A 27,247-nucleotide genomic window follows, 5' to 3' on the forward strand; every position below is an offset into this window, starting at 1 on the left:
GCCTGTGGACAAAAGACTGTTTAGAATCCAAAGTAGTCCGCATGCTAACAACCTAGGCATTTGGAAGAGGCCACGGTCACTGGCTGGGTACTTGGGAAGCAAAATGTCCCTGCGTGGAAGGTGGTCTGAAAATAAGACCCGAGCTCCAGGCACAGCTCTCCTATCACATCTCTCTCCACCTGCCCCACAGCTGACCAAGCTCTGCCCCTGCCCCTTCCCAGCTACTCCCACCCCCATTCTAGCACACGGTGGCTTTACCTTTGCTCTTGCTGGTCCCTGGACCTGGAACTCCCAACCCTGGTTCTCCACCCAGCAGGCTCCTCCTCTTCATTAAGGTCTCAACTCCAATGTCATCTCCTCAGATACACTCTTCCTGAGCACCTGGCTAATATGGGGAGCTCCCCTGGAATTCTTCTCATGATATGCTGTGTTTTTCGTGTTAGTTACAACCATCCGAAATTGTCCTTTTTTAAAACTGTATTTGCTGGGATGCTTGGGTGGCTTAGTTGGTTAAGCATTTGCCTTCAGCTCAGGTCATGATCTGAGAGTCCTGGGATCGAGTCCCGCACCAGGCTCCTAGCTCAGTGGAGAGCCTGCTTCTCCCTCTGCTTACCCAACCCCAACTCTTCCATCTCTGGCTTGTGCGCACTCTCTCTGGCAAATAAAGAAATAAAATCTTAAAAACAAAACAAAAAAAACAACTGTCTTTGCTTACTTGTGGTGTGCCTTCCTCTTCTGGAATAGAAACTCCATGAGGACAGAAGCCACATTAATAGCGCACCCAGCTTGATCTCAACACCAAGACAAGACCTGATACATACTGAAGCTCAAGAAGATACCGATTTCATGAACACCTGCAAATTCCCCCATGCCAAGGGGCTATGTAAGGATGTGAGCAAGTTCACGGCAAAACTGCAGTCATTTCATCTGGAAAGGACCCTGGCGGGGTCACTAACTTCACAGAAGTGGAGATCTTTATTGTTCCATCACTCAGGTGTCAACATTCCAGTGGACCCAGGAATTGGGAATGCAGATCCAGAGATGTGGGGCCGAAAATGAACATCATCAGCCAACGGACAGGTGGGAGAAAGAACAGCGAGAAGAAATAGGTCCCTAAGTGACTTCAGCGCATGAGAAAGAACAGTGGGGAAACTGTCAAACCAGCAGAGCCAACCTCAGGGGTTTTTCCGTTTCTGAAAGCATTTAGTTCCTGGTTTTACCAATGGTTGGATGTGCTGCCCACCTGCTGAGCCACATGGGGGAAAGATTTCGCTCTTCCATCCACGCGGAGAAGACCCGGGCAGATCCAAGTCCTATCCTGGCCCGGAAGCTTCCCAGAGCACACCACTGGGCAAAGCAAAAGCAGGGGATGCTCTCCTTGGTCCAAATGGCTCTTTACTACCTAAAGCCCTGAATCTTAAAAAGACAAAAACAAAACAAAACAAAACACACACACACACATATACACACACACACACACACACACACACCCCTCCAAGAAAACTATTATTTTAAGTAGAAATAGAGATGGAGCAAGCAATGTCAGGGGCCGTCTCTGTCCAGATCACACAGACCCGGGGTCAGGAGAGGCATTTCATCTTCTTCGGATGCCCCTATTTGGAGAGAATATTGGTCTCCTGGATGGAGGGGAGCAAAAATGAACTGCTGTATGGACTCTAATGACTTCACTTCCAGTCAGGTCCTGGCAAAATCCAAGTCCAAAGCAATCTACTCAATCTGATAACTGTTGGCCATAAGCTCCTGGCCATGACCTGCCCTCAGCAGTGAGGGCCTAAAAAGGACTCAGGCACTCAGAGTAGCTGGAGACAACTGAAAAATACTCAACTCTTAGAAGCCAACTCTACCAGCCCATGCTTATCCAAGGGGGCGTTAGAAGAATCCCCTTCCCTCATGACAATGGCATCACCACTACAACTCTGACAAAGGGTAAGCCTTGGAATCCGATGGAAGGGTGGTCTGTTATAACCACCTCAGGGGCAAAGGGTCTTGAACAGTCTAGCAATGAATAAGGAACGTGACCTCCCTGTTGACTCCTCCCCATGGGGCGGGTATGGGGGCGGCAGTGAGAAGCTCCCGTTCCCTCTTTCCACAGAAACTTCTTGAGCTTCTGGTGTTGCCCTTATTATGCCACATTCTGCTTCAAGTCAGATTTGTGACTGGCTTCCAGTATCCACAACACACCATAAGCAAACTCTTACAAATTCCCTTTCCTCCCTATATCCCTTTTCTCGCTCCCCAAGATGAACTTTCTAATAGGTACCTTTTTGTGTGTATGTGTTCCTGCTTCATGGGTCCACTATAGGAATTGTTAATGGCTATAAATGCTATTGTCAGATGTCCTACCCTGCTTCTTACCTTTCACTTGGCACTAGGTCTTCAAGGACTGTCTATGGGGCTGGATAGATAGCCAACCCACTGCTTCTGCGGTGGGTGATTCACTCAGATGGGCGCCCACCATCATCGTTCACCTGTCCACCTCTCCCCAGAGATGCCAAGGCGGCTTCCCATTCTCGACCACCACAAAGAATGCTACAAAGATCATCTCTAAATCCATTCTGTGCAGACCCAGGCAGAAATTTCCACATGTTCTGAGAATACTAGGAAGCCTTCAGCCTCTCTCTCTCCAGTCAGTCTTCTGGGTGGTCATTTTGATTCGTTTGTCTCTGCTGACTAAAGGAGCCCCATACTTCTTCAGATGCTCATTAGCTTTGTGAAGCCTCCTTCACTTATAATCTCCCATTCATATCTTTTACTCGTTTTTATTTCTTTTGCAATTTCTGCCTTGTTCTGGTTGATTTGCAGGAATCCCTTGTCTGTTCTAAATGTTAATCCTTGGAGGGTTTTGGATACCGTAAAGTTCTCTCTCCTTTTTGTCAGCTGCATTAACTCTGTCCAGGATGTCCATTAGTGAGCAGAAGCCCTAACTTCCATACAATCAAACTCAGAAAACTTGAGGATGACAACCACTTCTCAATCCCACAATGCCAGTTTCTTGAACACCCATAACACCCATGGGTTTAGGTGCTATGGACATAAGGAGGAATAATGACTTTGACCCTCCCAGAGTTTACAGCCTCCTAGGAATATAGAAGTTCCATCAACTACGATGTGGACACAATGACCATGGCCATGGAGGATTGTATCAGGTGCAGTGAGGAGTTTTAAAGGCTTCAGGGGGTCCAGGCTGAGTCAGCCTTGACAGATAAGCTTAGCAGGCAGCTCCAAGGAGAGGACATCCAGACCAATAGAACAGCACATGCATAGGCCCAGTCTGCAAAACCACATGTAATCCAGTGTGGCCGGGACATACAGCAAAGTGCGAATGACTACAGAGGCTAGAACAAACAGGAAACAGCCATGCAGAGAAGCAGCTCAGATTTTCTCCAGGGCAACAGAGGGGATAGCACCACTCTCTCTCTCTTGCTCTCTCTCTCTCTCCCCACAGGCACTGGCAAGGTGCCTTAGACACCACCTGCACTCAAAGAAGAGGGCCTGGTTCAGGGGCCTTAAGAAATCTTGTCTCATTTTAGCTACAGTGGCAATGTACTGAAATCTCAGAGAAACCCAAAGACAGAACATTCTAGAAAGACAAGGGTTTGTGAGCATCCAAATTAAAGGACCAAGGCAGATACAAGACATCCCCTGGACAGGTCTGGGTTGTCCGGAATGAAATGAGGCCTTCCCTTCCTGGCCTCATCTGGGAGCTGTTCCTGCCACTGCTCTTGCCTTGATGAAAGTTCTCAGCCACAAAATTCCCCAACTGCCAAGTGTGCTTGTGCCGGAAATGTACCGAATAAAGTCATTAGTGACACAGCGGAATCTTACCCAAGACCCCACCAGGATCTCTGCCAGCCAGCTGTTTCCTCTTGAATCTAAACCATTTTCACACTCAATGATGGTAAATTTTTTAAGGGGAAAGAAAGCCATTTGTAGAGAATATTTTATTACAAGCCAAGTGACTGCCCTTATTTTTTTCCAGCCAGGGAAGGAATCCATATGAACGAACACACGGCCGCCAAGTACGAAAGCACAGAAAAGGGCTGTGCGCGATGCAGTGAGGGGTTAAAGGCTCCCAGGGGTCAAGCTGTCAAGGCTGAGTGAGCCTTGACAAACAAGCCTGGAGTCTGGAAGTCACTCCACCCCAACAGAACAGTCTCTTGGCACTCTTACTTGCTCTCTCCCGGCTGCCTCAGCCTCCCCAGGGCAGAAAAATAAATCTTGTTGTTAGACAGCAATCTTACCCTTGGAGGGCATTAATAGCTTTAGGAAATTTCAAGAAAATGGGGTTGATTGTCACCTGACACCTCTCTCCTCTGACACGAGTGTACACACACACACACACACACACACACACACACACATCCCACTCATGCCTGATGGGGGTGAAGAGAAGACTCTTAGCAGCCCCTTCCCCTGTCACCACAGCCCCACCAGCTACGTAGGTTTAGGGCTGCAAGAATGCCAGCAGGGGAGGAAGCCAGACCCCCAGATCAGGGTCCCCTACGGCCCTCCCACCCACTGAAGGCGTTTTCCAATACAATCTCTGTGACCACTGTTGCTCGGAGAGGACTCCCCACTCTGTTGCTGTGGAGAGGGAGAAAGTCAAGTGTCCAAAACCATCTCCACACTCTGGTGCACCCCATCCCCCGCTGAGGATGAGAGCCCCCCCCCACCTGTCAGCTGCCCCGCGGGCCTCAGGAGCCGGGCCGAGCTGGAGAACCGAGGCTGAGTGTGACCTGAGCGCACACTCCGGTCCTGATTCTCACACGCACAGAGCGTGGGCCGCTGGTCTGTGCTTCTGTCAACATCCGTGTGCCTCCCTGCAAACCTGGGCACACTGAGGACCACCCCCCTTGGGGTCAGAGAAACCACCAAGAGATTCACCAGGGAACTCGAGTCCCAAAGCCTCCTTCAGTCCGAGGGGCCAGCTGGAGGGTGGGGTCTGGGGAGGGAGTGGTGCTTCAGAAGGATCCCGAAAGCAGCAGACTAAATTCTCCCTCTGAGAACAGAACGGCTTCCCCCCTCCCCTTTGAGGGAACCGGGAGCGACACCTGGATCCCATAACCCTCCGCGGCTTGCTCTCAGCCCGAGGGTTTACAATGACACACACCAAACCACCCGCAGACGGGCGGGGGATGGACGCCTGCCCACCGAGGAGCCAGGAGGTCAATGGGAAAAAATGATTTTCATCAGTGTTGAGCCTTCATGTTTGGACCTTTTATCCAAACCACGGCAGTGTTCTCATGCTCCCTCGGTGCGGGCGCTGGGCCCCTCTCTGATGCTCACCGCCAGGGAGCCTGGGGTGGCGCGGGGACGAGCCCCCACCCCTAGGAGGTTAGCAGGTCCCAGGGCTGTTTAAGGACCCGCGCATCGAGGCTAACAATGCTCTTTCCTGGGAATCGAGTCACTGTGGTATGACCCGCACGGGGCCAGCCGGGATGGCCGGCAAGGTCCCAGGGGGAGCCAATGGCGTGGGTCAGGAGGCTTGGAGAAGGCGGCCTTCTTTGCGTCAGGCCATACGGAACGACACTTTCTAGGGCCTGAGGAAACACCAGGGGCTATGCTGAACAGAGCCTCACTCTGGCCGCTCTGCCAGGAGAGAATGAGATGCTCCTTTGGCTGAAAACAGGGCCCGCTTTCCCCACCCTGACTCTGAGGTCATCGGCTCCTCCTGGGGAAGCCTAGGATTCTAGCCATGGCTACTAGAAATGCAAGTCTGACAGTACTAGGGATCCGGGGTCAAGGGGGGTGGCGGGAAAGCGCTCGCTCTTTCTGGGTCTTTCTGGCCTTGGGTTCTCAGGGGGAATCCCTTTTCTAAACTCGAGACTCAGGAGACCTGACTATCCGATGTGGCAGGAAAAAAAAAAGAAAATGGGAGAAAGTCAAGAGGGGAGAATGAGGGAATGAAAGGCAAGCAGGGAGGGCGGGGGAGAGCGAGAGAGGGAGGGCTCTGCACACACAGGAGCCGAAGCGAGTGGGGGGGTGGCGGGGGAGAGCGAGAGAGGGAGGGCTCTGCACACACAGGAGCCGAAGTGAGTGGGGGGGGGCCGAGGGGGCTGGGAGCACCTCAGGCTGGCATTTGCCTGGGATGGTTATCAGGAACCCAACTCATCTGCCACAGGCTCACGTCAAGGGCATCTGTGATGCTGCGAACTTGAACCGGAGATGGGCTCCCCCAGTCCCCAGTGGGCCACGAGCCCCGGCCAGCTCAAGTACTTGCAGCAGCCGCTCTGTCAGGAGATCCCAGAGAGCTCCAGACACCCGGCGCCATCACGGGGCGGCCATGTTGCCGCCGTACAGACAACTGGACGAGACCATCCTACACCCGCATGCTTGGCCACCATTTCCGTAGTACGACTGCGGGGACCCCGTCTCTAAAGCACGCGAGAAAAGGCACACAATCCAACTCTCCCAGGACCATCATGGACCAGCCACACTGCACTGGGCATCTGAGTGGTGGGTGTGTGAGGCTGTCTGACGCTTGCCACTTTAGCCCAAGATCTGCCACATGCCCCGCCGCCTTCCCTACCCTCCACTTGTGCTAGAGAGGAGGCTGCAAAAGGCCAGCCAGTGCAAAGGGCGGTAGGCTGGTGACCATCTCAAGCTCGTGAGGAGCCTGGGATTGTAACCCAGAATGTATCCACCCCTTGGGGGCCCAAGACCATAAAGATGAAGAGAAGATGTCCCAAGCAAAGTCACCACCCAACAGGTCCCAGCCCTGATAGCAGGGGTGCCCAGCACCCTCGCAGAGTTCCTTCCCAAAGGACCATATTTGAATTTTAGTAAATCAGCTCAATATGTTCCAGGGCCGTGGGTATTAAATAAAAGAAGTCAGTGAAATCTCCAAACAATAAGCTCATTCAACACAATCTCTTTTTCTCCCCCCAGCTGGGGACTTGAATACAGTCAACATGAATAAATCCTGTTGTGTAAAAACTGGGGGAGAAAAAAAAGAAGAGGGTGGAGGATAGAAGGAAATGGCAGGGCTCCCACTCGCAGGAGGCTAAGATCATCCTCACGGGCGCAGAAGGATGCTTGCGTGCTGGCGCAGCCCTGGGGAGGGGGAGGCAACCTCTGCAGCCCAGGTAAGGAATTATCTGGAATTGCCCCCACCCAGCCTTCCTAGCCTCTCCTCTGCAGCCTTCCCATTCTCATACTCAGACTAGCCAGTGGGCTCTTGGGCTGCCCCTGTCCTGGCCTTTCCTAGTTGAACCCACGATAAGCGAGGCCTGACCATGCATCAGGGACATTTCGCTACGAAGACGTACAAAACGCTTTTCCTGCATCTTTCCCTCTCGCTTCAGCGTCCCCCCCCAACAAAGCCGAGACAATTAGAACCAAGGACCGCCTCAGCAATTCTTCCTGAGTGCCTTAAGGACAGGTGAAACAGACTGGCCTTTTTGAGCCACTACTGACTTAGATATATGTGTAAGAAGAGTCGCGCGTGGGAAACTCTCCTACGTAACCCATGGATGAATGTGATCTAGGCCCAGATTGTTCTCATGGATGGAAGTTCCACAGCCTTTCAACACGCTGTATTTAAGAAAGATGGGAAGACACGGGTTCAGCTCCCCAGGGCATAGACCCAGACGCAGTGTATCTAAAGAACAAGCCAATTCAACATGGGTTTTGGTTAAACAAACAAACAAAAAATGGAAACCACCAAGGTCTTTAGACTCCATTAGGACCACTAGAGTGATACTCTTCCATTCCCGTAGAATGCCACACCCCATCTCCTGGACCGGTGCCACAAGGGCTGGTGACGCTGCCCTCGACTGGGAGACTTTCCCTGTCTGGAACCAAGAGGACGGATCCCTTACATCATATGGAACTAGGTGCATTATTTTGCTAAATCATGGGTTCTCCCTGCCTCAAAATCGTTAACTAGCATAGACAAGCAGGACTTCCAGAAAACAAAAAGTCAGCCAGGAAGTAATTATGGCACAGACTTGGGTACTCAATTCCAATTCAACGACTTTATTGGTGAGGGGAGGGGAAAAAAAAAAAAAAAAAAAAAAAAGACTTGCAGGAAGGCTGCCAGATTCAATACATTAGATCCATGTGTGTAGCGGCGGAGTTCCCAGGGTGGGAGCCCGGAGCGAATGCTTCACAATTCCATGACCCTCTTGGGTTCATCTGCTGCCTGGGTTTTAGGACAATGATTTTTCCTTCTCTCTAAACAGAGGGAGAGCTTCCACCCTCGCATGTCTGGGCCTCATGGCCAAGTCTCCTGCATTCAGGATGCTGTCAAGCAGTCAGTCTTTTTGTTTCCTACCAAAATTCTACACTCCCTTCTGCTGTTCCCCCCAAGATCACTGCCAACAGGAAAACACAGAGCCCTCAGATTCTAGTCACGACCTGAGATGGCCAACGGGACACTCAACAGATCTTTCATTTTAAGCCACGGCACTCCAAACTGCTAGGGTTTGTCTTATTTATGTTTAAGATTTTGTTTATTTTAGAGAGAGAGAGAGAGAAAAAATGTGTGCCTATGCGACTAGGGAGGAGAAACAGAGGGAGAGGGACAAGCAGACTCCTCAATGAGGAGCGGCGTGGGGAATCGATCTCACCACTCTGAGATTGTGACCTGAGCTGAAATCAAGAGTCAGACACTTAACCACCTGAGCCGCCCAGGAGCCCCACAAGGGTTTGTTTTAAAGTCAGTTTCCTGGAGGTATAATTTACACACGGCGGGAAGGTGAGGGGAGAATGCCCAGCACGTTACACACAAGTTTTCACAAACACCTGAACTGTGGAGCCACTTCCACCACCGAGAGCTGAGCCATAAAGATTTCAGTCATTCCCAAAACATCCCACATACCTTCTTGTGGTTCAACCCCTTCCTTCAGCCCTGGCAGTGACAGACTGGTTTTCTTTCCCTCTAATCTTGCCTTCTCCAGAAGGTCACATAAATGGAATCCCACAGTGCGGAAGATTTTCAAGCTTGGCTTTCTCACTCAGCACATGCGGATGGACCTTAGGTACGAGCTGTTGGTTTTCAAGCTTGGGACTTTTACTTTCTTGCCAAGGACTTGAAACGACTGGCTGCAGCTCATCTTTTCTATGGGGGAACCAAATTCTTGATTTCGGGCCTTTTAATAAAAAGCAGAGGCCTGGGAACAGGGTGACCTCCCGGCTTCGTCTGCCCAGAACTATGGGATTTCCTGGGGTTTGGGGCTTTCAGAGGCAAAACCAGGGAAGTCCCAGACAAACCAGGATAGTTGGCCACTCTCCTTGGGACAGCCACCTCCGAGGGCAGGGCTGCACAGGTGCCCTGCTCAGATGAGAGGCAGGATGTTCGCTCTGAGCTAACAGCCGACTGTCCTCCCTCGGTCTCCTCGCCGGCAGAAGGCCAAAGTGCGATCTGCAGGGGCCGGGCGCCGGCACAGAGCTCACGCTCCGACAGGCCTGCAGCTGTCTTTGAAGGCCCCGGGAGGGGCTGGAGGAAGTGAGAGGGGCACGCAGGGGTGTGCTGAGAAAACAGCAGAGCAGGGCTCCCGTTGGTGCCGGTGCCCACCCCAGGCCTCCCTGGTATGGGACGCGCACAGACACGGGGCATGAAGGTGCTCTGGGCTCATTCTGGGTTTGCTCCTGTCCAGTTTAATAAGCCCAGGGTAAGGCCAGCTCCTCCTTTTCTATACCTTCTCCTTGCTCCTCCTGCCCAGTGGGGTTTTCATGTGGAGACTAACTAGGGAGAAGGTGAGAGCCAAGAAATAGAAAATGAATATAAGCAGCTTGAAGTTCTTGTTAGAATGAAAGGGTTTCTCCTATATAAACTTACCAAGACATCAAAGGAAAGTCAGGCAAGGCCACAATACAGGCTTGAAAATGAGCAGTTCTGTGCCCACACCCTTTCCAGCTGACTCGGGAGAGATACACAGAGGCTAGTTTACCTGAGAACAGGCAGAGCTTCCCCAACTCTGAGCTCCCAATAGCTTGGAAAAGCATGTGATGGACATGGCTGGTGCCCAAATTAACAGAGGATCGCCCCTGAGTACACACACAAGAAGGTGGGAATTGGTGGGGTCACAATCCTGTCCTAGAGGCCTCGGCTGGCCACTCCCTGGATTAGTGTAACGCTGCCCCTGCTCCAGTAGCTCTTACCATTTATTCCACCAAGCAGCCTGGAAGGCAGGTTAGTAATCATTATCCTCACTTGTACAGTTGAGGAAACAAGGCCCAGAGAGATTAAGTGACTTGCCCAAGGTCGCACAGCGAGTTAGTGGCAAAGGCCAGTTAGAAGCCCGAGCCCCAGAGTGCCCAGGCCAGCGCCCAGCTCCACAAGATCCCTTAGCCCTCGGTCCAGAGCTTGGGCAGGGCCAGGTCTGCACCCTCGGGAGCGCTGGAGGCCAGGGGAGCTGCTGCAGAGAGCACAGGCAGGCTCATACTCACAAGCAGAAACCTGCAGGATCCTTCTCTGTACCAGCAGACAGCAACACCCCTGTGCTGGAACAGACAGAAATAAGGCTCAAGTCGGGAAAGCCAAGGGCCACCGCTGTGGGCTTGTCTCCACTCATGAGATGGGGCTTTGAGAGTCTGCTTCATTTCCCTCTGGGAACCAGGTCTGCTCTTGAGAGCCAAGCATCAGAGAATATGAGCTCCCGTTGCCTGGGATCATACACTCACTCATGCCCCAGTTATGCCTCGGGGGACCCAAGTGCTGGGGGGGCACCAGGGGCTGAAGGGGAGCGACACTGGGAGGAGAGAGACAAGATTTCGGTCTTGAAGGGATTTGACGTAAGGGAGGAAACAGTAAGACGTGACATTAATTCAACAGATATTTTTGCTGAGTACCTATGATGTACCAGGCGTGGATGATTGTACCTCAAGTAGCACAGGAACACAGAGGGAATCAGGGGAGGCTTCATGGAAGAGGAGGCATGTGGACTAGGTCCTGAAGATTGAGCAGAGTTTCACTGGACAGCTGGTCCCTTTGCGGCTCGAGGGACACAGAGAAGGAAGTGGTCTGGAATTGCTTTGAGTACTTCTTTCTAAATAAACCCTTGCTCTTAGTAGAACAGGAATCCAGCCCTTCAGAAACTCAGTTCTCAGGGATGTGGCATCCTGTTTGACTTTAAGCTGTTGTTTCATCTCTTCAGACCTCAGCTGACCTGTCTGTCAAATGGGACTGAACAATCCTGTGTTTCGGAGGGTGGCTCTGGCCTTCACTAGCGATCTCTGGAGACGTGTTCACACAGAAGTCCTTGAGAAACAAATTCCTCACATGGCCAATGGCCGTCTCTTTCCCACTGTCTGCTGCTCTTGGCTCTCGCCAGGAAACCAGTTTTATTTATAAGAATCACAACCCTAAACTGACCTTTGTTGGGCTATCCACATTCCCTCCCTCGTTTCCTTCTCCTCCAGGAACATTCTCCGCCAAAGATTCCGCAGTGACCACAGAGCACCCGGCATTGAAGAGCGCTTGGAAAGTCAGGATAGACCAACTCTGGAGGCTGTTTGCTAGATGGGGAAACTGAGGCCCAGAGAGCTCAGTGCTTCGTACCTGGAAACCGAAGGCGTGGGTTTCCCCATTCCCAACCCACAGCCTTCCTCATCATGCCACAACTGCTCTGCCTTTTGCTTCTGCCTGGGCCTGGGCAGATGTGCCATCCTCCCTCAGCCTGGGGAAAGTCTCCCTTCCCCAAAAATGACAGAAGTCTTTAGAGAAATATTTCCCATCATTAAAAGGATTTGCAAGAAAACTGGCACAGCTTCCTCAGCTTTGAAGCTTCTTGGCCCCTCCTGGCCCATTAATTGCGCTTGGCTCCAGCCCAGTTCCCAGAGCTCCTACCCCTTCAGAAGAGGGAAAGGGTCCACAGCAGAATTCCCGCCGTCACCCAGCCTGGCCCTTCAGCACCAGAGGGGACCCCTCAGTGTTTGTTTCAGACCATTCCACTGCCAATGCATCAAGGACTCCCACACAAGGAGCTTCAAAGTCAGAAGGGTTCAGGGTCAAGTCCAAGCATGAGTAAACCCTGAATTTAGGATTGTGCAGCAACCTTTTGAGATGGTTCTGAAGTAGTATTCTCACGGCCTTTAAAGCCTAGGATGGCTTCAGGGGAATCTCAGTAGATTTCTGCAGGTACCAGAGATTTGGTTACGGCACATTCACAGGAGTACGGAGGGATTATCAGTCTTACTCCCCCCTTGCTTTTACTTTTCCAGGTGAAGAAGGTGGATAAATGACTATGTATCTTTTCTCAGGGATTCTCAATTTGGGCTGCACATCAGAGCACCTGAAGACCTAAGCAGCACCCCTATACCAACTGAATCAGAAGGTCTTGAGTGGGCACTACAGATCCCTGTTTGTTTTCTTTTAAGTCCCCTGATGGTTCCCATATGTGGCTAAGGTTATGGAGCACAGCCTGAGGTACAGTTTCAGTAGGGAAAAACCTGAACTCCTAAGCACGGAAAACACGAAATCTGATGATTCCTCTGAAATGAATGATCAATCTGCCCATCTCTCTTGGTTGTTTTTGTTTTGTTTTTGTTTTTTTGTTTTTGTTATTGTTTTGTTTTTTTCCCAGACCTTTCCTGACCACAGATCACAGCCTTCCCAGGTGAGGCTTTCAGGAATTTTTACTGGCTCATCTCTACTTTGCAGTACCTTAGAACAAAGTGCCCTCTCCTGGGAATGGGGTGATCTGACTTGGAAGCAAACAAACGAAAACAGAAAAAGAATGAGGACACCTTCGACCAATTACTGTGATCCAAATTAAAGTGAATAGCTCAACCATGACTGCTCAGATCCAAGTGTGATGCAAATTCAGGAAGCTTCCGTGGGGTTGGTCCAAGTGCAATCCACAGATAGTAGGTCAGTCACATTTGGCCCCGGACACACTCACCAGCTGGAAGAGCAGCAGGAACCAGAATCCTTGACCACATGGTGTGAGTTCAGCCAATGGACACAGCAGTCCAAGGGCGCTCTTATGAGAGTCATAAATATGTAAACACCCAAGGATGGGAGGCTTTTCAAGGGACCCTGGAGATGCTGGCACTGCTTATACCACACCAAAGAGATGCACCCACAAGAAACAGCAACCCCACCAACACTTTTTATGCGAACTCTTATAAAAGCTCCATCTCTCTGGGAAGACACCCCTATGTAGTCTCTCACCACCCTACTCCTTGCTTTTGCTTGAGAGAGCCATGGCTATCTAACACAATGCCTTTGGTGGGATGGGGGAAAAGTCTGGAAATGTTTCTATGTTAGACAGAGGGTGATATCCCAACCACTCTAGCTCCAGACCTCCCTTTACAACCCACGTAACAATGGAAAAATCAGCTCTGCATCCAAAAAGGATCAGTAGTATCGGAAGATAGACAGTATGTAACACCAGCTAGGGAACATGGAAGACAATTTCTCCTACATCAACTGCTATATGAGACTTACAAATTTAAAAAAAAAAAATTTTTTTTTTGAGAATTTGAACACAACAATGAGGCATTCTACCTATCTGGGAGAGCTCAAAATCGGGAATTTAGAAACATAGCACGGGGCATTTCGGTAACGAAATTTTAAAGTGGCACAAATGAGAATTCTTCATTATAATTTTTGTATGTTCTAAAAGCCCAGGTAAATCTTGCTTTTCTGTTTTATTTTGTTGTTAAAAAGATACCTAGTCATTCCATAATTATTTAATCTTACCTTAAAAACAAAGACAGTTTCTATTAAAAAAAAAAAAAAAGGTCGAGCTGTGCAGTTTCAGTGGGTAAATAAACATCTGACTATAAAAAACAAAACAAAAAAAACAAAACAAAACAAAACAGAGACAGCTTCAATCTCTGATGAGCAAGAGAAAACTGACAGATGCCAGTTACAGCTGCCTTGATTAATCAGAGACTGGGCCCAGGGGCTTCACTATGCACAGATCAACTTTTCAATTCAATGAGAGTTCAAAGCACAAGTCATTAGCTTCTCAAAAGAATGGGGACTTCTAAATTCCTGGGATGGGGGGGTCCCCTAAATTCCACAGCTGAACCCTGTAGTTAGTAAACACCAGCATTCACTGGTGAGTCTTTGAAGACTCCCTCTCCAATCAAACAGGAAAAGATGCGTTGGATTAGCTTCTGCAATCCAGATAATTCTCAAATGTATCCACTTATCACTCTCTGATTTACTGCAAAATGATGAGGCAGATACATGTGTTACCAAAAACATAAACACTCTGAAATGGAAACTAAGTTTCCTTCAGTTGGCAAAAATCCCCTAACTGATATTCCAGGGAGGGAGGATTTTAAACTCCCAAGAGAAAAAGATAACTAAGAAGACTTTCTTAGGTCAAGGGCCAAAAGCTATTAATACAAACAGCTTCTGATAATAATGGGCATTTAGAAAGAACATCCCCTCCATGTTATAATTTGCCCTCCCTTGGATTAAATATGCTTCTTTGAGAAAGCAGCTTTTAGCCTGGCCCTTCAAACTGGAGCCAGAACTCCCTCACTTCCCAATTCAGAAAGGGCACCCCCTGAGTTCAGAGGGACCTCAGAGGCCACCACTTCCCGCGCAAGTCCTGAATTCCCCCTGAGGGTCCTTCCCAAAGGGTGGAGGTGCAGACAGAGTGGGAGAGGGAGTAGCAAACTGCCATTTTAGGAGGCGAGGGGCTGTGGCTTCCTCAAGTGTCTGAGACCACATAAGGGTGCATTCAATCATCCCAGCACAAAACTGACATGATCTCAGCAGAATCTGGGATGAAAAAAGAACACACCCCCTTAGAAACGAGAGAGGCGCTCCAGGGAGGGTTTAAAGAAAGAAACCAAAGGTTGCCAAGCAATTTAACCCCGTCCCCCAAGTCGGCTTCCCGTGCTCTTGACAAAGACCCTTTCCCTCTGCATGAAGTGCTGCCTAGAATGTAAACCTTTCGCCCTCACCTGCAACCAGGTGACCCTGATGAGAAAAAGCAGTGGGAAAAATCAACAGACACGACTCGTTTAGGGAACTCAAGCCGGTCCCAGAAGATTCCTTTAAGCCAGTCTCAGAAATGAGAAACCACCGGGAATGAGATTCCTTGGGAATCTGAGCATTCTCCTTTATTACCCTCTCCCAGGGGAAAATAAATATAGAAACAGTATTTCCTCTCGCAGGTTTGGCAGGGACGAGTCCAGGGCAAGGAAGTGCAAAAGACTTTCCCAAATGAGAAGGGGGCAGGGGGCGTCCGCAACACCCCGCTTAAGGGACCGCTCTTTAATCCCTCTTTCCGAAAGATCTTTAATCCTTTAGACCCCGGCCCCGGGGTTCCCAGCACCGGCGCGAGCCGAGGAGGGGGCACGACCCGGGCCGGTCCGCCCACCACGGTTTGGCCAGGATCCCAGCCCTCGGCCAAATCTAAAACTTGCTCCAGCTGCGCACGGAGCTGAGCCCTCGGGCCGGTACGCCTCAGCGCGCTCCACCTGCCGGGCATCCCCGTTCGGCCCCCAGCCCTCCACTTGGCCCGACCTATGCCCGGAGATGCAAGAGCGAAGGACCCGCACAGAAACGGCTACCGGAGCGGCCGCAGGACTGGGGCAGCCGGACCCAGCGGGAGAGGAGCTCCGCGCCCACCCCACCGCCCAAGGGCACCCTCCGCTCAGCCTGGTCGCCGGCGCCCGCGGGCAGCCCTCCCCTCCGACAGGCGCCCGGGCCCGACGACCCAGCGACTTGCTCCTTTGCCCCCAAGCGGCGCGGCGCGGTTCTGAACTCACTCGGGGCCTCCTTGGCTTCGGCATCTTTCCGGGGCGGCCCGGGCGTTAGAGATAGGTCGCCGGGCGCACCCTCCCTCCTCTAACAGGTGGGAAGCCTTCCACGCCGACCCCCGCCCTCTGCGCCCGGGAGGGTCCGAGAGCCCGGGCCGTAGCCGCCACCTAGCCCACTCGCCCGGCCCGCCGCGCCGTCGTCGTCCCGGTCTGTGGCCCAGCTCCGGGCCGGGCGGGCGCCGCCGGCTCTGCTCACCTGAGTCCCGACGGGACGCAAAGCGCCAGCAGTGCCGCCCCCGCTAGCCCCAGCCCTCCTCGCCCGCGCGGTGCGGCCGGAGCCGCCGGTGCGTGCGCGCCGCACCGGGACCCGCGCCCTCACCTTTGTACCGCTCCATCGGGGCCGCGGCGTGCGCTCCCGGCCGCTCGGCTCCCGCGCTGCGCTCTCGGCGCTCGGCTCCGCGCCCCGGCCGCCGCGCTGGCCCCTCCCCGTGAGGTCACGCTCGCCGCCGGACCTCCAGGCGCGCCGGCCGCGCCCGGGGCTCTCGGACCCCGTCCCCGCCCGGCGCACCGCCCCCGCGGGGGAACTCCGCCGCCGAGCCCCGCGGCGCTCAGCTCCGTGCGCGTCCCGGGCCCTGCCGTCCGCCCGCGGCCGCCTGGCGGCTCCTTCTCGTCCGGGACCCGGGGGCGGCAGGAGGGCGGGAGGCTCGACTGTGCCCGAACCCGGGGCGGGGGAGGTTCTGGCGAGGGGCGGGCTCGGGCGGGCCTACGAGAGCCGCTCTTCCAACCGCCGGGCTGCAAACCCACTGCCCGGAGGAGGAGACTGAGGTCGAACCCGGGAGGCAGAGGCGGGCCTAGAGCGCCTGGCTCCCGTCTCCCGGCGCCCTAATGCCTTGGCTTCCCCGAGAGGCGACAGGGCGATGAAGGTGGGGGCTCCCGAGCCCTTTCCCCGCGCCTGCCCGCGTTCCTTGGGGATCGCTCCAACCCTGCAGCAACCGCTCTGGGCGGTCGTCGCGCCGCCGGTCGCAACACACACATCAGGGAGTCTGAAAATGTCTGCTTGCTGCCATCTCCGGGGACCCACGGTCCCGGGGAGCGGTTGTTCTAGGCTCTCGTGAGCAGTCGAATTCCTAGAGCCGTCTGGACAAGTCCGGGAGCACCTGACCGCCCCAGGGGTGGCATCTGCTTCGTAGGAGCTCGCTCACTGGTTTCTAACTCCACCCCGCGCCGGGACACTGAGCGCCACACTTCTGTCCTTTACCTTTTGCCGTCTGTGCCTCCTGTCTCGCAACCTCATCCGCCCCCAAAGGAGATCCAGGTTTTCCTTTAAACTTCTTGATTTTCACTTCATAATCTCAATCATGGTTCCTGCAGGATGCCTGGGTTTTTCAGCACGTCCCCCTCTCCCCCTTTCTTGAAGGAACATTAAGGAAGATTTGTTGTTGGAATTTTCTAAGAGATTTCTTCATTCTTCTAGGAACAGCAGAGTTAGCTCTGATTTTTGGAGACCTTCTGCCCGGGCAGTCTTAGAAATATTCTTAGTCGTACTAGCGGCTAACCTCCCTGCAGTCCTCCCCACACGCTGGCCTGGCACTTAGGGCTGCTGCAGGCAGGGCCTCTCTTTTTCCCAGTCATCTTGTGAGGCGGGGATTATTATTATTATTTCTGTCATGTAGTTGAAGAAACCAACGTTTACAGAGATTAGACAACTTGCCCAAAGTCACACAGTGAAAAAGCAACAGCAACAAAGCAAAACCAGAAACAGAGCAGGCTTCAAACCCAGGTCTGCTGCTTCCAGACATTCGCTCACAAAGCTTTGCCGACACTCATGGCCAGGCTGTCTGTTACCAGCTTGTGCAGCACAGGGACAGGGGAACAAGGTAAACGCAGTCAGGCGGGTGCTCTGATAAAAGCACAAGGGACTCTGGGACCCCCAGGGGAGGGGGCTCAACCAGCCCAGGAAGCCTTGTCAGTCCTCGGAGGAGGAGATGCCTGAGCGAGTCTTACAAGATGAGATGGAGCTAGTGGGGCGACAGGAGAGGTAGCATGAGGGCAGCCTTCCAGGCAGACAGGACAGCGGGGACAGAGGCAGGGAAGTGAGCTACTTGAGGATCACAATTCTCTGTCACCAATGCCACAAGGGTGAAGCAGGGAATGGAAAACAGTGAGGCTGGGAAGGTGGGTACAAAGCCCCCTTTGAGGCCCCCAAAGACTGAGTCATCTGAAAACCAAAGGACTGGGCAGCCCTGAAAAGGGACAGTGCCCCGGTCCCCTGGGGGCGTGAGTGGGAGGCGGAGTGTGGGAGGCAGTTGCTCCGGTGTGGGGAGAAGTCCCTGGGGCCATAGAAAGCTGACTGAGGTGGAGAAGACCACGGGCAGAAATACGCAGTGAGTGTGATGCCAGGGCTGTGCGCCCGAGCACAGAGTGTGAGGGGGAAGGAAGAGCCGAGATGGGCAGGGTTTCCTGGTGGGTGGAGAGTGTCACCTCCGGCACTCGTCAGCCCTCAGATACTACCTGAGGCCGTGTTAGGGGCCAGGGGCTGCCAGGCACTGCACAGAGCCTGCAGGGTGCGCCAGGGACTCTCAAGGGACAGCTGTTGGGACTGGGGGTGGGAGGACACCAGCAGGACGAAAGATGAGCGTCTAAGTTGGATGCAGAAATGGCGGGCTGAGGTACTGGGGTAGAAGGCAGCCAAGGGCCCCTGGTGCCTCCAGGTGAGTTCGAGTCCTGGGTGTGTGTCCTCAGCTTCATCCATTATTTTACTTAATTCTCTCGGCCGCTCTTCCAGGTGGGCTGGGCTCTTGGGGATTCAAGAAATAGGAAAAGTGGAGGTTGAGTCAGGAACACAGACATTCCAGGGAATCATAAGATGGGTGGTACGCTCAGCGGCCCTCCTGCAAGCTGGATGGGGAACCGGGTCAGGATGGAGGATGCTTTTGCCCTTTTGTGTTCTTTTTCCCTCCCTCCCCTTTCTTTCCTTTCCTCCTCTTGCAAATGTCCCTCCGTGGTGCCTAGCCTCCAATCTCCAGTATCTCCAGACTGGTGTCAGTGGGTCCCTGGTTTCCTTTCTAATGCTCAGGAAGAATCTGATTGTGTGGCTCTCGCTTCTAAAACCAGCCTCAAGTCCAAGTCTAGCAGCCGACCTCTCTTGACCAGATTCCAGCTGTAACAGTCAGCAGAGGCCAGCAAAGGAGCTTTCAGGTCCAGCCCCACTCAGCAGGGGTTTTGTTGGAAGTGACCTTCTCAAAGGGGCCGAGGGCCAGGCTGGCTCTGACTGAGGTCACTAAGAACAAAAGACAGGGATTAAACTATCCTCATCCTACTGAGGAAGACACAAGTTAGGGGCCTGGCCCCAGTGACAAAGTCAAGTCATCTCCCTTCCAGAACTAAGACTCAAAAATCAGGTTTCCCCATTCTAAACCCTGTGCTTTGTCACACCCCTCAGTCTTTGCCAGGGCTCTAATCGGACCAGGCTCTACCCTGGCAGGTCTTCTGGTGGCCATGTGCAGGCATTTCCCATCACTGGGCCAGCTCTCTGCAGGCTGTGGGGCAGCTTGGTACCTCCATCAGGTACGTTCACTCTCCCCTTTCCCCTCCTGGCTCCAGCCCTGTAATTACCTCTTCCGAAGTCCATTCTAGTTTATCGATGGAGCCTTGGCAAATCCCAGAGCCTCTAGACAAATACAAATCGATCAGAGACGTATGCAGAGTGAATTTAAAATGAGAATTCACTGCCATTTCCAAGAATGAAACCAAAATACTACTAAAAACCATCAATAGAAATCTCAGGCACTGCTTTCCCCTCTCTCCAAAACCCGGGGGCAGCCTTGGTCGCCTTGCAGCCTCCACGCCTGAGCGCTCACATTCATACCCTCATTCACTGAGTGTCTTGCTCCACGATCAGAAGATCTGGTGTCCAACTCGTTCTCAACCCTCTAGGTGCTCTAACTGACCCCAGCCTAGACCCACAGCGTCTGAGATGGACAGATGCAGACAGTCCTGAAACCAAATCGAGTGCCCCCACCCTGGAGTCTAGGTGGTGGGCGTTCCCACCGAGCTCAGCTAGGTGGGGGTACACAGGGCCCTCTGAGCGTGTGGTTGAAGGACACACAACTGAACAGCACAAGGTTTCCTCAAGATTCTTGGCCGCAGAGACATTTCTTCAGCCACAAGGGGGCTTCTCCAGCTGATGCAGTGAGGAGGGGTGACGACTTGCCTTACAGAATTCATCTTGTTTAATTCTCGTTATGATCCAGGCAGATACTTTTGTCCCCGCTTTCACACATGGAGAACTTAAGTAATTGCCCAAGGTCACCACCGGGCAAAGCCCAAGCCAGTCAGACTGGAGAGACGTCTCTGACCTGACTTCCCCACCCAAGCTTTCTGTGGTAGTCAGGTCTGATCACAAGTCATCCGAGCCGCTATCCTTTACCTCATCCCTAGCCTCTCTGCAATTTTTTTTAAAGATTTTATTTATTTATTTGACAGAGACACAGCAAGAGAGGGAGCACAAGCACAGGGAGTGGGAGAGGGAGAAGCAGGCTCCCCAATGAGCAGGGAGCCCATTGCTAGGGCTCGATCCCAGGACCCTGGGATCAAGACCTGAGCCAAAAGCAGACGCTTAACGACTGAGCCACCCAGGCGCCCCAACCTAGCCACTCTTCAAAAGTCAGCTCAGAAGACACCCGCTTTGAGGACAGCTCTGCCCCCCATCAGCCTCCACATCCCACCGCCACCCCCACCCCAGTCCTGCTCTGCCTGTCCCTACGCATACTGTAGACCTTGGTGTTGTATTGTGTCGATCCTCTGTTCCCGAGCTTGACACAGCAACTCCCACACAGGAGGTGCTCCATCATGCCTGTTGAATGAATTAATGAATGACTTTTCTCTTTTTTCCCTCTTGGGGTTTCTGTGAAGAGGAAACCACACACACACACACACACACACACACACACACACACCCAATGTCTTCTCTGGTTCACACTGATGAGACAAATAATTACCAAAGAACGTATCAGATGTGGTTTGACATGGGGTGGGATAAAGCAGGAGGAAGGTACCATTTGAACCAAGCATTGAAGGGATGGATTAATTCTTTTTGGTTGCTGTTGCAACAGAATACCCATAAAATTGACCATTTTAACCATTTTTTTTTTTAAAGATTTTATTTATTTATTTGACAGAGAACACAAGTAGGCAGAGAGGCAGGCAGAGAGAGAGGAGGAAGCAGGCTCCCTGCTGAGCAGAGAGCCCGATGCGGGACTCGATCCCAGGACCCTGAGATCATGACCTGAGCCGAAGGCAGCGGCTTAACCCACTGAGCCACCCAGGCGCCCCATTTTAACCATTTTTAAGAGTACAGCACAGTGACCTTAGGTACATTCAGGTTATACAGACATCACCGCCATCCATCTCCAGAACATTTCCATCATTCTGATCTGCAGCACTTTCCATTAAGTAATAAATCCCTGGGGCACCTGGGTGGCTCAGTCGATTAAACATCTGCCTTTGTCTAAGGTTAACATTGCAGGGTCCTGGGATCGAGTCCCACATGGGGCTCCCTGTTCTGCAGGGAGCCTGCTTCTACCTCTCCCTCTGCTTGCAACTACCCCCTGCTTGTGCTCTCTCTATTTGTGCATGCTCTCTCTCGCTCTCTCTCTTTAGAAAAATAAATGGGGTGCCTTTGTGGCTCAGTGGGTTAAAGCCTCTGCCTTCAGCTCAGGTCATGATCTCAGGGTCCTGGGATCGAGCCGGGCATCAGGCTCTCTGCTCAGTGGGGAGCCTGCTTTCACCTCTCTCTCTCTCTGCCTACTTGTGATCTCTGTCTGTCAAAAAAATAAATAAAATCTTCTAAAAAAATAAAGTAAAATAACAAATCCTTATCCCTACCTCCCCCTGGTAACCACTATTCTCCTTTCTGTCCCTATGGGTTTGACTATTCCATGTACCTCCTATAAACGGAATTACATACAGTATTTGTCCTTTGGTGTATTTCACATAGTGTAATGTCCAAGATTCATTTATGTTGTAGCATGTATCAGAGTTCCATTCCTTAAGGCTGAATGATATTTCACCGTTTGTATATATCAAATTTTGTTTATCCATTCATCTATTGATGGACGTTTGGGTTGTTTCTATCTTTCGGCTGCTGGGAATAATGCTGTTATGAACGTTGATGTAGAAATAGCTGTTCAGGTCCCTGCTTTCAATTCCACCATCCAGTTTTCTGGATCGGCCACACCAGTTTACTTTCCCACCAGCAATGCATGAGGGCTCGTTTCTCCGCATTTTCTCCCAACAATTATTATTTCCTATTTTTTATTTCCATCTCAGTGGGGATCTTTCCTTTTTTAAGATTCTGAAGTCAATATGGCATAAAGTGAACGTTTTCTTACATCTGAATGGCCGCTCCAGGTGCGGGTTTGATATTACAGGGTGAGGGCCGCTGGTGGGGGTCCGATCCTCTCCGTGTTGACACTTGAGGAAACAGGGGTCTGGGCTCTTGAAGACGGGGGTGTTCATCGAATACCCAGTGACGGAACCTTCTGGCCAGCGTGTTTGAAATACTCCAGAAAAAAACAACAACAGTAACAATAAATATTTGGCTTCAAGAAAGAAAGCAAGGCTGACAGGAAGAGGAGGAAGGGGGGAGGGGCTCCTGGGTGACCCTCTGAGCTGGGTTCTGCTCCAGAACCTACAGCAGGTGACAACAGGGAAGAGAAACACGGGCACCATTGTCACGCCTCCTGGCCCAGCTGGCACAGCCAACGGTTATGGGTCTACACACAGGGGTGAGGACGATCACTTTTAGCTGCACTTCTAGAAAAATTGCAGCCTCGAGAAAAACGTCCCCCCCCCATCTATTCTGGTCAGTATTCCCTAATGATTTAGCTCATGTAAAGAGGCTCTTTATTCTTAAACATTTCTTTACAATACTCCTATGAGGTAGAGTAAATGAAAGGTGACTCTCTAAAGACCTACATAATTGAAGATCAAAGAGTCCAAGAAGGTCAGTTTGGGGGGTAGAGGATGTAAGACGCCTCCTTTCATGCAGGGAGGCAGTGATTCCAGGAATGAGGATGTTGTCCAGGCTGCACTGTGGGTCAAGAGCTCACAGCCCAGAGTCCAAGGCTCCTTCAGGTTCCCCTCCTGTGGCCTGAGTGTCCTGTCCCCTCTTTGGACCCCAGGACCATGGGTGGGCAGGGCTGCTGGGTTTCCTAACTCGGTATGAAGGTTGTGCTCTCTTCTCAAAGCTCTGCAGTGCTAGCTAGGTTCCCTCTTTGCTCTCTCACAGTAGGACGCCCCGCAGGCTGCCGCCGCTGCCCCCACCACCTCCACATGTGGGTGCACCACCCCCACGCCCCACTCTCCAGGAGGGACCAAGGATTGGCTCCCTCATCCCCTTTCTCACTTTTGTCCCTGAAATCCGTAGATTTCCAGTAGATAACCAGTAGGGGTTTCCAGTTCTCTGTAGGGGCTTCTCTCCTGTCAGTTGGGGGTGGGGAGCTGGAAAGGATAAGTTCCCAGTCATCTTCCCACCCAGAATTTCTGCAACTCAGGAGACACATGTATCCTTGTTCTGTCTTTTTCTTTCCCACTTCCCTTTTGTCTCTGCCTAACGTGTTGCCCAGCCCACTTCCAGGCCCTTTGGCTCCCCTTTCCTGCCATGATTCTGAATCCATCAATGTAGACTCTTTCCAGGCTGTTTGGAAACTTGGAATCAACAGTGAACCCAACTGTGTGACCTGATGTTAGGAATGCGGTAGCCGGGAGCGGTGCCAGCGCCTGCCCAGGGAGACCAGCGGTGGGTGGTTGGCATCGGTGCTCAAGCACAGTGTCCATCTGCTTCTCCTCAGGGCTCAGCTGCCTGTTCTTCCTGGGGAGTCCAACCCCGGGTCGTCCCTCACAAGTCACACAGCGCCACTGCAGTTTGCCAGAATTCTGGTATCTGGGCAGTTGCCAGGGTCTTGATCTTGGATTCCCTTCCTTGATTGTCTTTGCTGACTTTTCTTGTGATTGCGAAGATCACTACTTCCCACAAGAGACTCAGGCAAAAATGCAGATGGACCAGAACCGGCAGCCCCACAGGTTCCTCCAAGTCCCCAGACAAGACCTTGGAAGGAATCATTCATTCATGCCTGGAAACAGAGAGCACTTCCTGCCTTTCCCCTAGCACAATGCCCTTTCCCCCACCTCCCTGCAACTCCCCCGCCCCCAGCAGAGTCCTGGCTGCTCCTGCCCCTTCCAGACCCAGCTCAGCAAGCTTCCTCCTCCAGCGGGGCTTCCCAACATGTCCTGAAAGTATGGAAGGATTGAGAGGATTCTCAAAATCCTGGAACACTTCCCCTGAGATTCACTTCTCTTTCCATAACAGAAAAGAATGACCATCTTTTCAGGTCTTACTTCTCTAAACCGGCTCCAGGATCCTGTGAGCAGGAACTCAGGAAAGGTCCCTTGGTGTCCAGGTAGGACTGGCAACTCTCAGGTGTCTGGGTTTAGGGGTTTGTAGTGGTTCTGGGGACCCCGCTGCAGGCTGACAGCCACTTGCACTGAGTCACCAGCTTCTTGCGGTAACTGCTTCCCTGGAGACTGGTACTGAGCTGCAGGGGGGAGGGGGGGTGTTCCCTGAGAGGCTCCCTGAGGCCTCTCATGGCTGCCTAGGTACCCCACCAGCCAGAGCAGCTGGACCTCAGTCTTCCTCCATTCAGCACGGCCAGGCTCCTGCCAGCTCTCGAGCTGGGTTTCAGACCACCACGGCCTCCCGGCTGCCACGCCTCGCTGCGACTTCTTCCAGCTCCCTCGTGCACTCTTCTTGGGTCCCTTTCAAGTGGTTGGATGGATGGAGTGGGATTTTATGTCCTTTCCCCCAGAGTCATTGGTTGGGGGGAAAGGGTGGAAGTGGGAAGAAATTATTTAGGGATTGGCCCAAACTTGCAGAAACAAGATTTTTAAAAATTGAAATATGGTTGACATACAAGGTCGTATGAGTTTCCGGTATACAATACAGTGATTGGACGAATCTACGCATTACTCCCTGCTCCCCATGGATAGCCACATACAATATTATTACAACATTATGAACTCTCTTCGAAATAAGGTTTTCTTAGTATCAAAGGAAAAATGAGGCTCCTGCCCAAACAATTCCTGTCGCAGGTGGGAGCGAAGGGCAGGGCCTTTTGGAAGACACTGGGGGCACTTTTGTAACCCTGATCTGAGATGCTTCCCTGATAGGTCCTGTGTGCTATTTCTAGCTCACCAATCTGCCTCCCCTTGGAGGCACAGCAGGGTTTTTTGTTTTTATCCCTTAAAAGGGCCTATTTAGTTCAAACCCCTCAGTTTCAAGGCTGGAAATGGAAATGCTGAGAAATGGAATGACCCAGAGCCAGGCACGTGAGCAGGTAGGGGCAGGACTGGGGCGGGGCTCTGGGTCTCCTGACTCATGGTCCACGGCTCTTCCTGCAGCAGCCACTGTGCTAAGAAGAAACCCAAGGCCTCAACTGTTTCCTGCATGACGGGAGAGGTTACTGAATCTGGCCAAGACCCCAACCCCGTTTTTCTGTTCCAAACCAGTCTTCCCAGAGCCTCAGACACCAGGCTCCTCACTGTAAAGACAGCGAAGCCCACAGTAAGTGTCCGCGTGTCATTCATGGAAAATGGAGGCCTTCTCCATAAGAGTGATTGTATCCCCAAGAGCACAAAAGCTGGTTCTACAGAGAGAGTGGGGAAAAAAAAACCACAAAAACAAAAACAAACAAACAAAAAACTTACATAAACACACGCAGAGAGAATATAAACAGATATAAAGTATATCTGTGGCATTAAAATCTCATGGAGGAGTAAGATCCTGGCCACAATTACAATGTGTATGGGGTGAGGGAGAGTGGCCCACACCAGCAAGGAGTCCTCAGACACCAGCTGGACATCCTACAGTTCATCTTAATTCTAACAATATCAATCTGGAGATAGCATCCGATCCCACAGGTTAAGGGTTCAGTCCTACAAGCTTAGCCCAGCCCCGTTCCCTCTTCAGATGCCAATCCCAAGTTCAGGCTGTTGGTCACCGGTGCTTCTGACTGATCAGCTCTAGGTTGGTGGGTCCAAAGACCTCCTCAGGTTTGATTAATTTGCTAGAGCAGCTCACAGCATTTAGAGATACATTTTACTTACTAGATTACCGGGTTATCATAAGAAGATCTAACTCCCGAACAGCTATACAGGAGAGATGCCCAGGGCAAGGTTTCGGAGAGGGGCATGGAAGCTCTAGGCACGCCACTCTCCCCCAGTCTCCACGTCTTCACCGACCTGGAAGCTCGTCAGAGAGATCACTTCTTTTAGGTTTTTCTGGATGCCTCCTGACGTAGGCAAGGTTGATTAAATCATTAGTCACCGGTGATCCATTCAAATTCCAATCTCTTTGCACACCACCCCCCACCTCAGAGTTCGGGAGAGTGGGACTGCAAACTCCAGGCTGCCAATCCCAGGTTGGTTCCCCAGGCAACCAGCCCTCACCCTCGGGTGCTTTTCAAAAGTCAGGACAGAAACAGGAAGTCAGGTGTGGTTCAGAGGAGTATGTACAGATCCGGACACCTTGATCATTCTTTTTTTTTTTTTTCTTAAGATTTTATTTATTTATTTGACAGACAGAGATCACAAGTAGGCAGAGAGGCAGGCAGAGAGAGAGGAGGAAGCAGGCTCCCTGCTGAGCAGAGAGCCCTATGCGGGGCTTGATCCCAGGACCCTGAGATCATGACCTGAGCCGAAGGCAGAGGTTTTAACCCACTGATCCACCCAGATGCCCCCACCTTGATCATTCTTAACACTTAAGAAATTCCAAGGGTTTTCATCAGGAGAGTAGAGCCAGAAACAGGACTCAGACCAAAGATCTATTTCTTATTATGAATCATAATATCACTGGGAGCAATTAGGACAAAATGCCTAAAAAGGCTACTAGAAGGCGGTGATAATAAAAATCAAAACACTGGGGTGCCTGGGTGGCTCAGTGGGTTAAGCCTCTGCCTTTGGCTCAGGTCATGATCTCAGGGTTCTGGGATCAAGCCCCACATCAGGCTTTCTGCTTAGGAGGGAGCCTGCTTCCCCCGACCCCTGCCTGCCTACTTGTGATTTCTCTCTCTCAAATAAATGAAATCTTTAAGAAAATTTTTTTTTTAAATCGAAACACTGGCATATAGGTTCTGGCTAGACTTTCTCTTGTACCCTTGTCCAGCTGGGTGACTTTGGGTTGTGTACTGAACCTTTCTGGATCCCAGTTTTCCTCTCAGTCAAATGGGAATAAAAATTATATTCCCCTCAAACAGAGCTACCAGCTGTTTCTGTCATCATTCAACACGCAGAAGGGGTGCTAGTCAGTGCCAAGGACTGGAACCGCGTGAGGATTTCAACCTGTCACCCCCTCCTCCCGCCCCCACGCAGGGCTCCACCCCCCACTGAGCACGGCACCAGGTGCTTTGTCAGATAAGAGAGCGCACAAGGCCCTTCAGGGTCCTTGAAGGGGAAACCAGAAGAGAGCGCACAAGGGCCTTCAGGGTCCTTGAAGGGG

The 27,247-nt window shown here is 51.9% G+C and overlaps 1 protein-coding gene across 4 annotated transcripts in view; it reads right to left on the reverse strand.

Annotated features, from left to right (window-relative positions):
• Positions 1–16,394, reverse strand: part of AFAP1L2 (actin filament associated protein 1 like 2) — a 96,778-nt gene extending 80,384 nt beyond the window's left edge. The window contains exons 1-2 of one of the 4 annotated variants that reach the window (XM_032312329.1): positions 16,073–16,394; positions 10,414–10,467 (exon numbers count right to left, since the gene is read on the reverse strand). In XM_032312329.1, coding sequence (XP_032168220.1) covers positions 10,414–10,467; positions 16,073–16,088 — 70 coding nt within the window. In that variant the 5' untranslated portion in view covers positions 16,089–16,394. The remainder of the gene's footprint in view (positions 1–10,413; positions 10,468–16,072) is intronic. The other 3 variants (XM_032312331.1, XM_032312332.1, XM_032312330.1) reach the window with 3 other exon arrangements.
• Between the last annotated feature and the right edge of the window lie 10,853 nt (positions 16,395–27,247).

This window comes from Mustela erminea, chromosome 14, assembly GCF_009829155.1.
Source record: "Mustela erminea isolate mMusErm1 chromosome 14, mMusErm1.Pri, whole genome shotgun sequence".
NCBI lineage: Eukaryota > Metazoa > Chordata > Mammalia > Carnivora > Mustelidae > Mustela > Mustela erminea.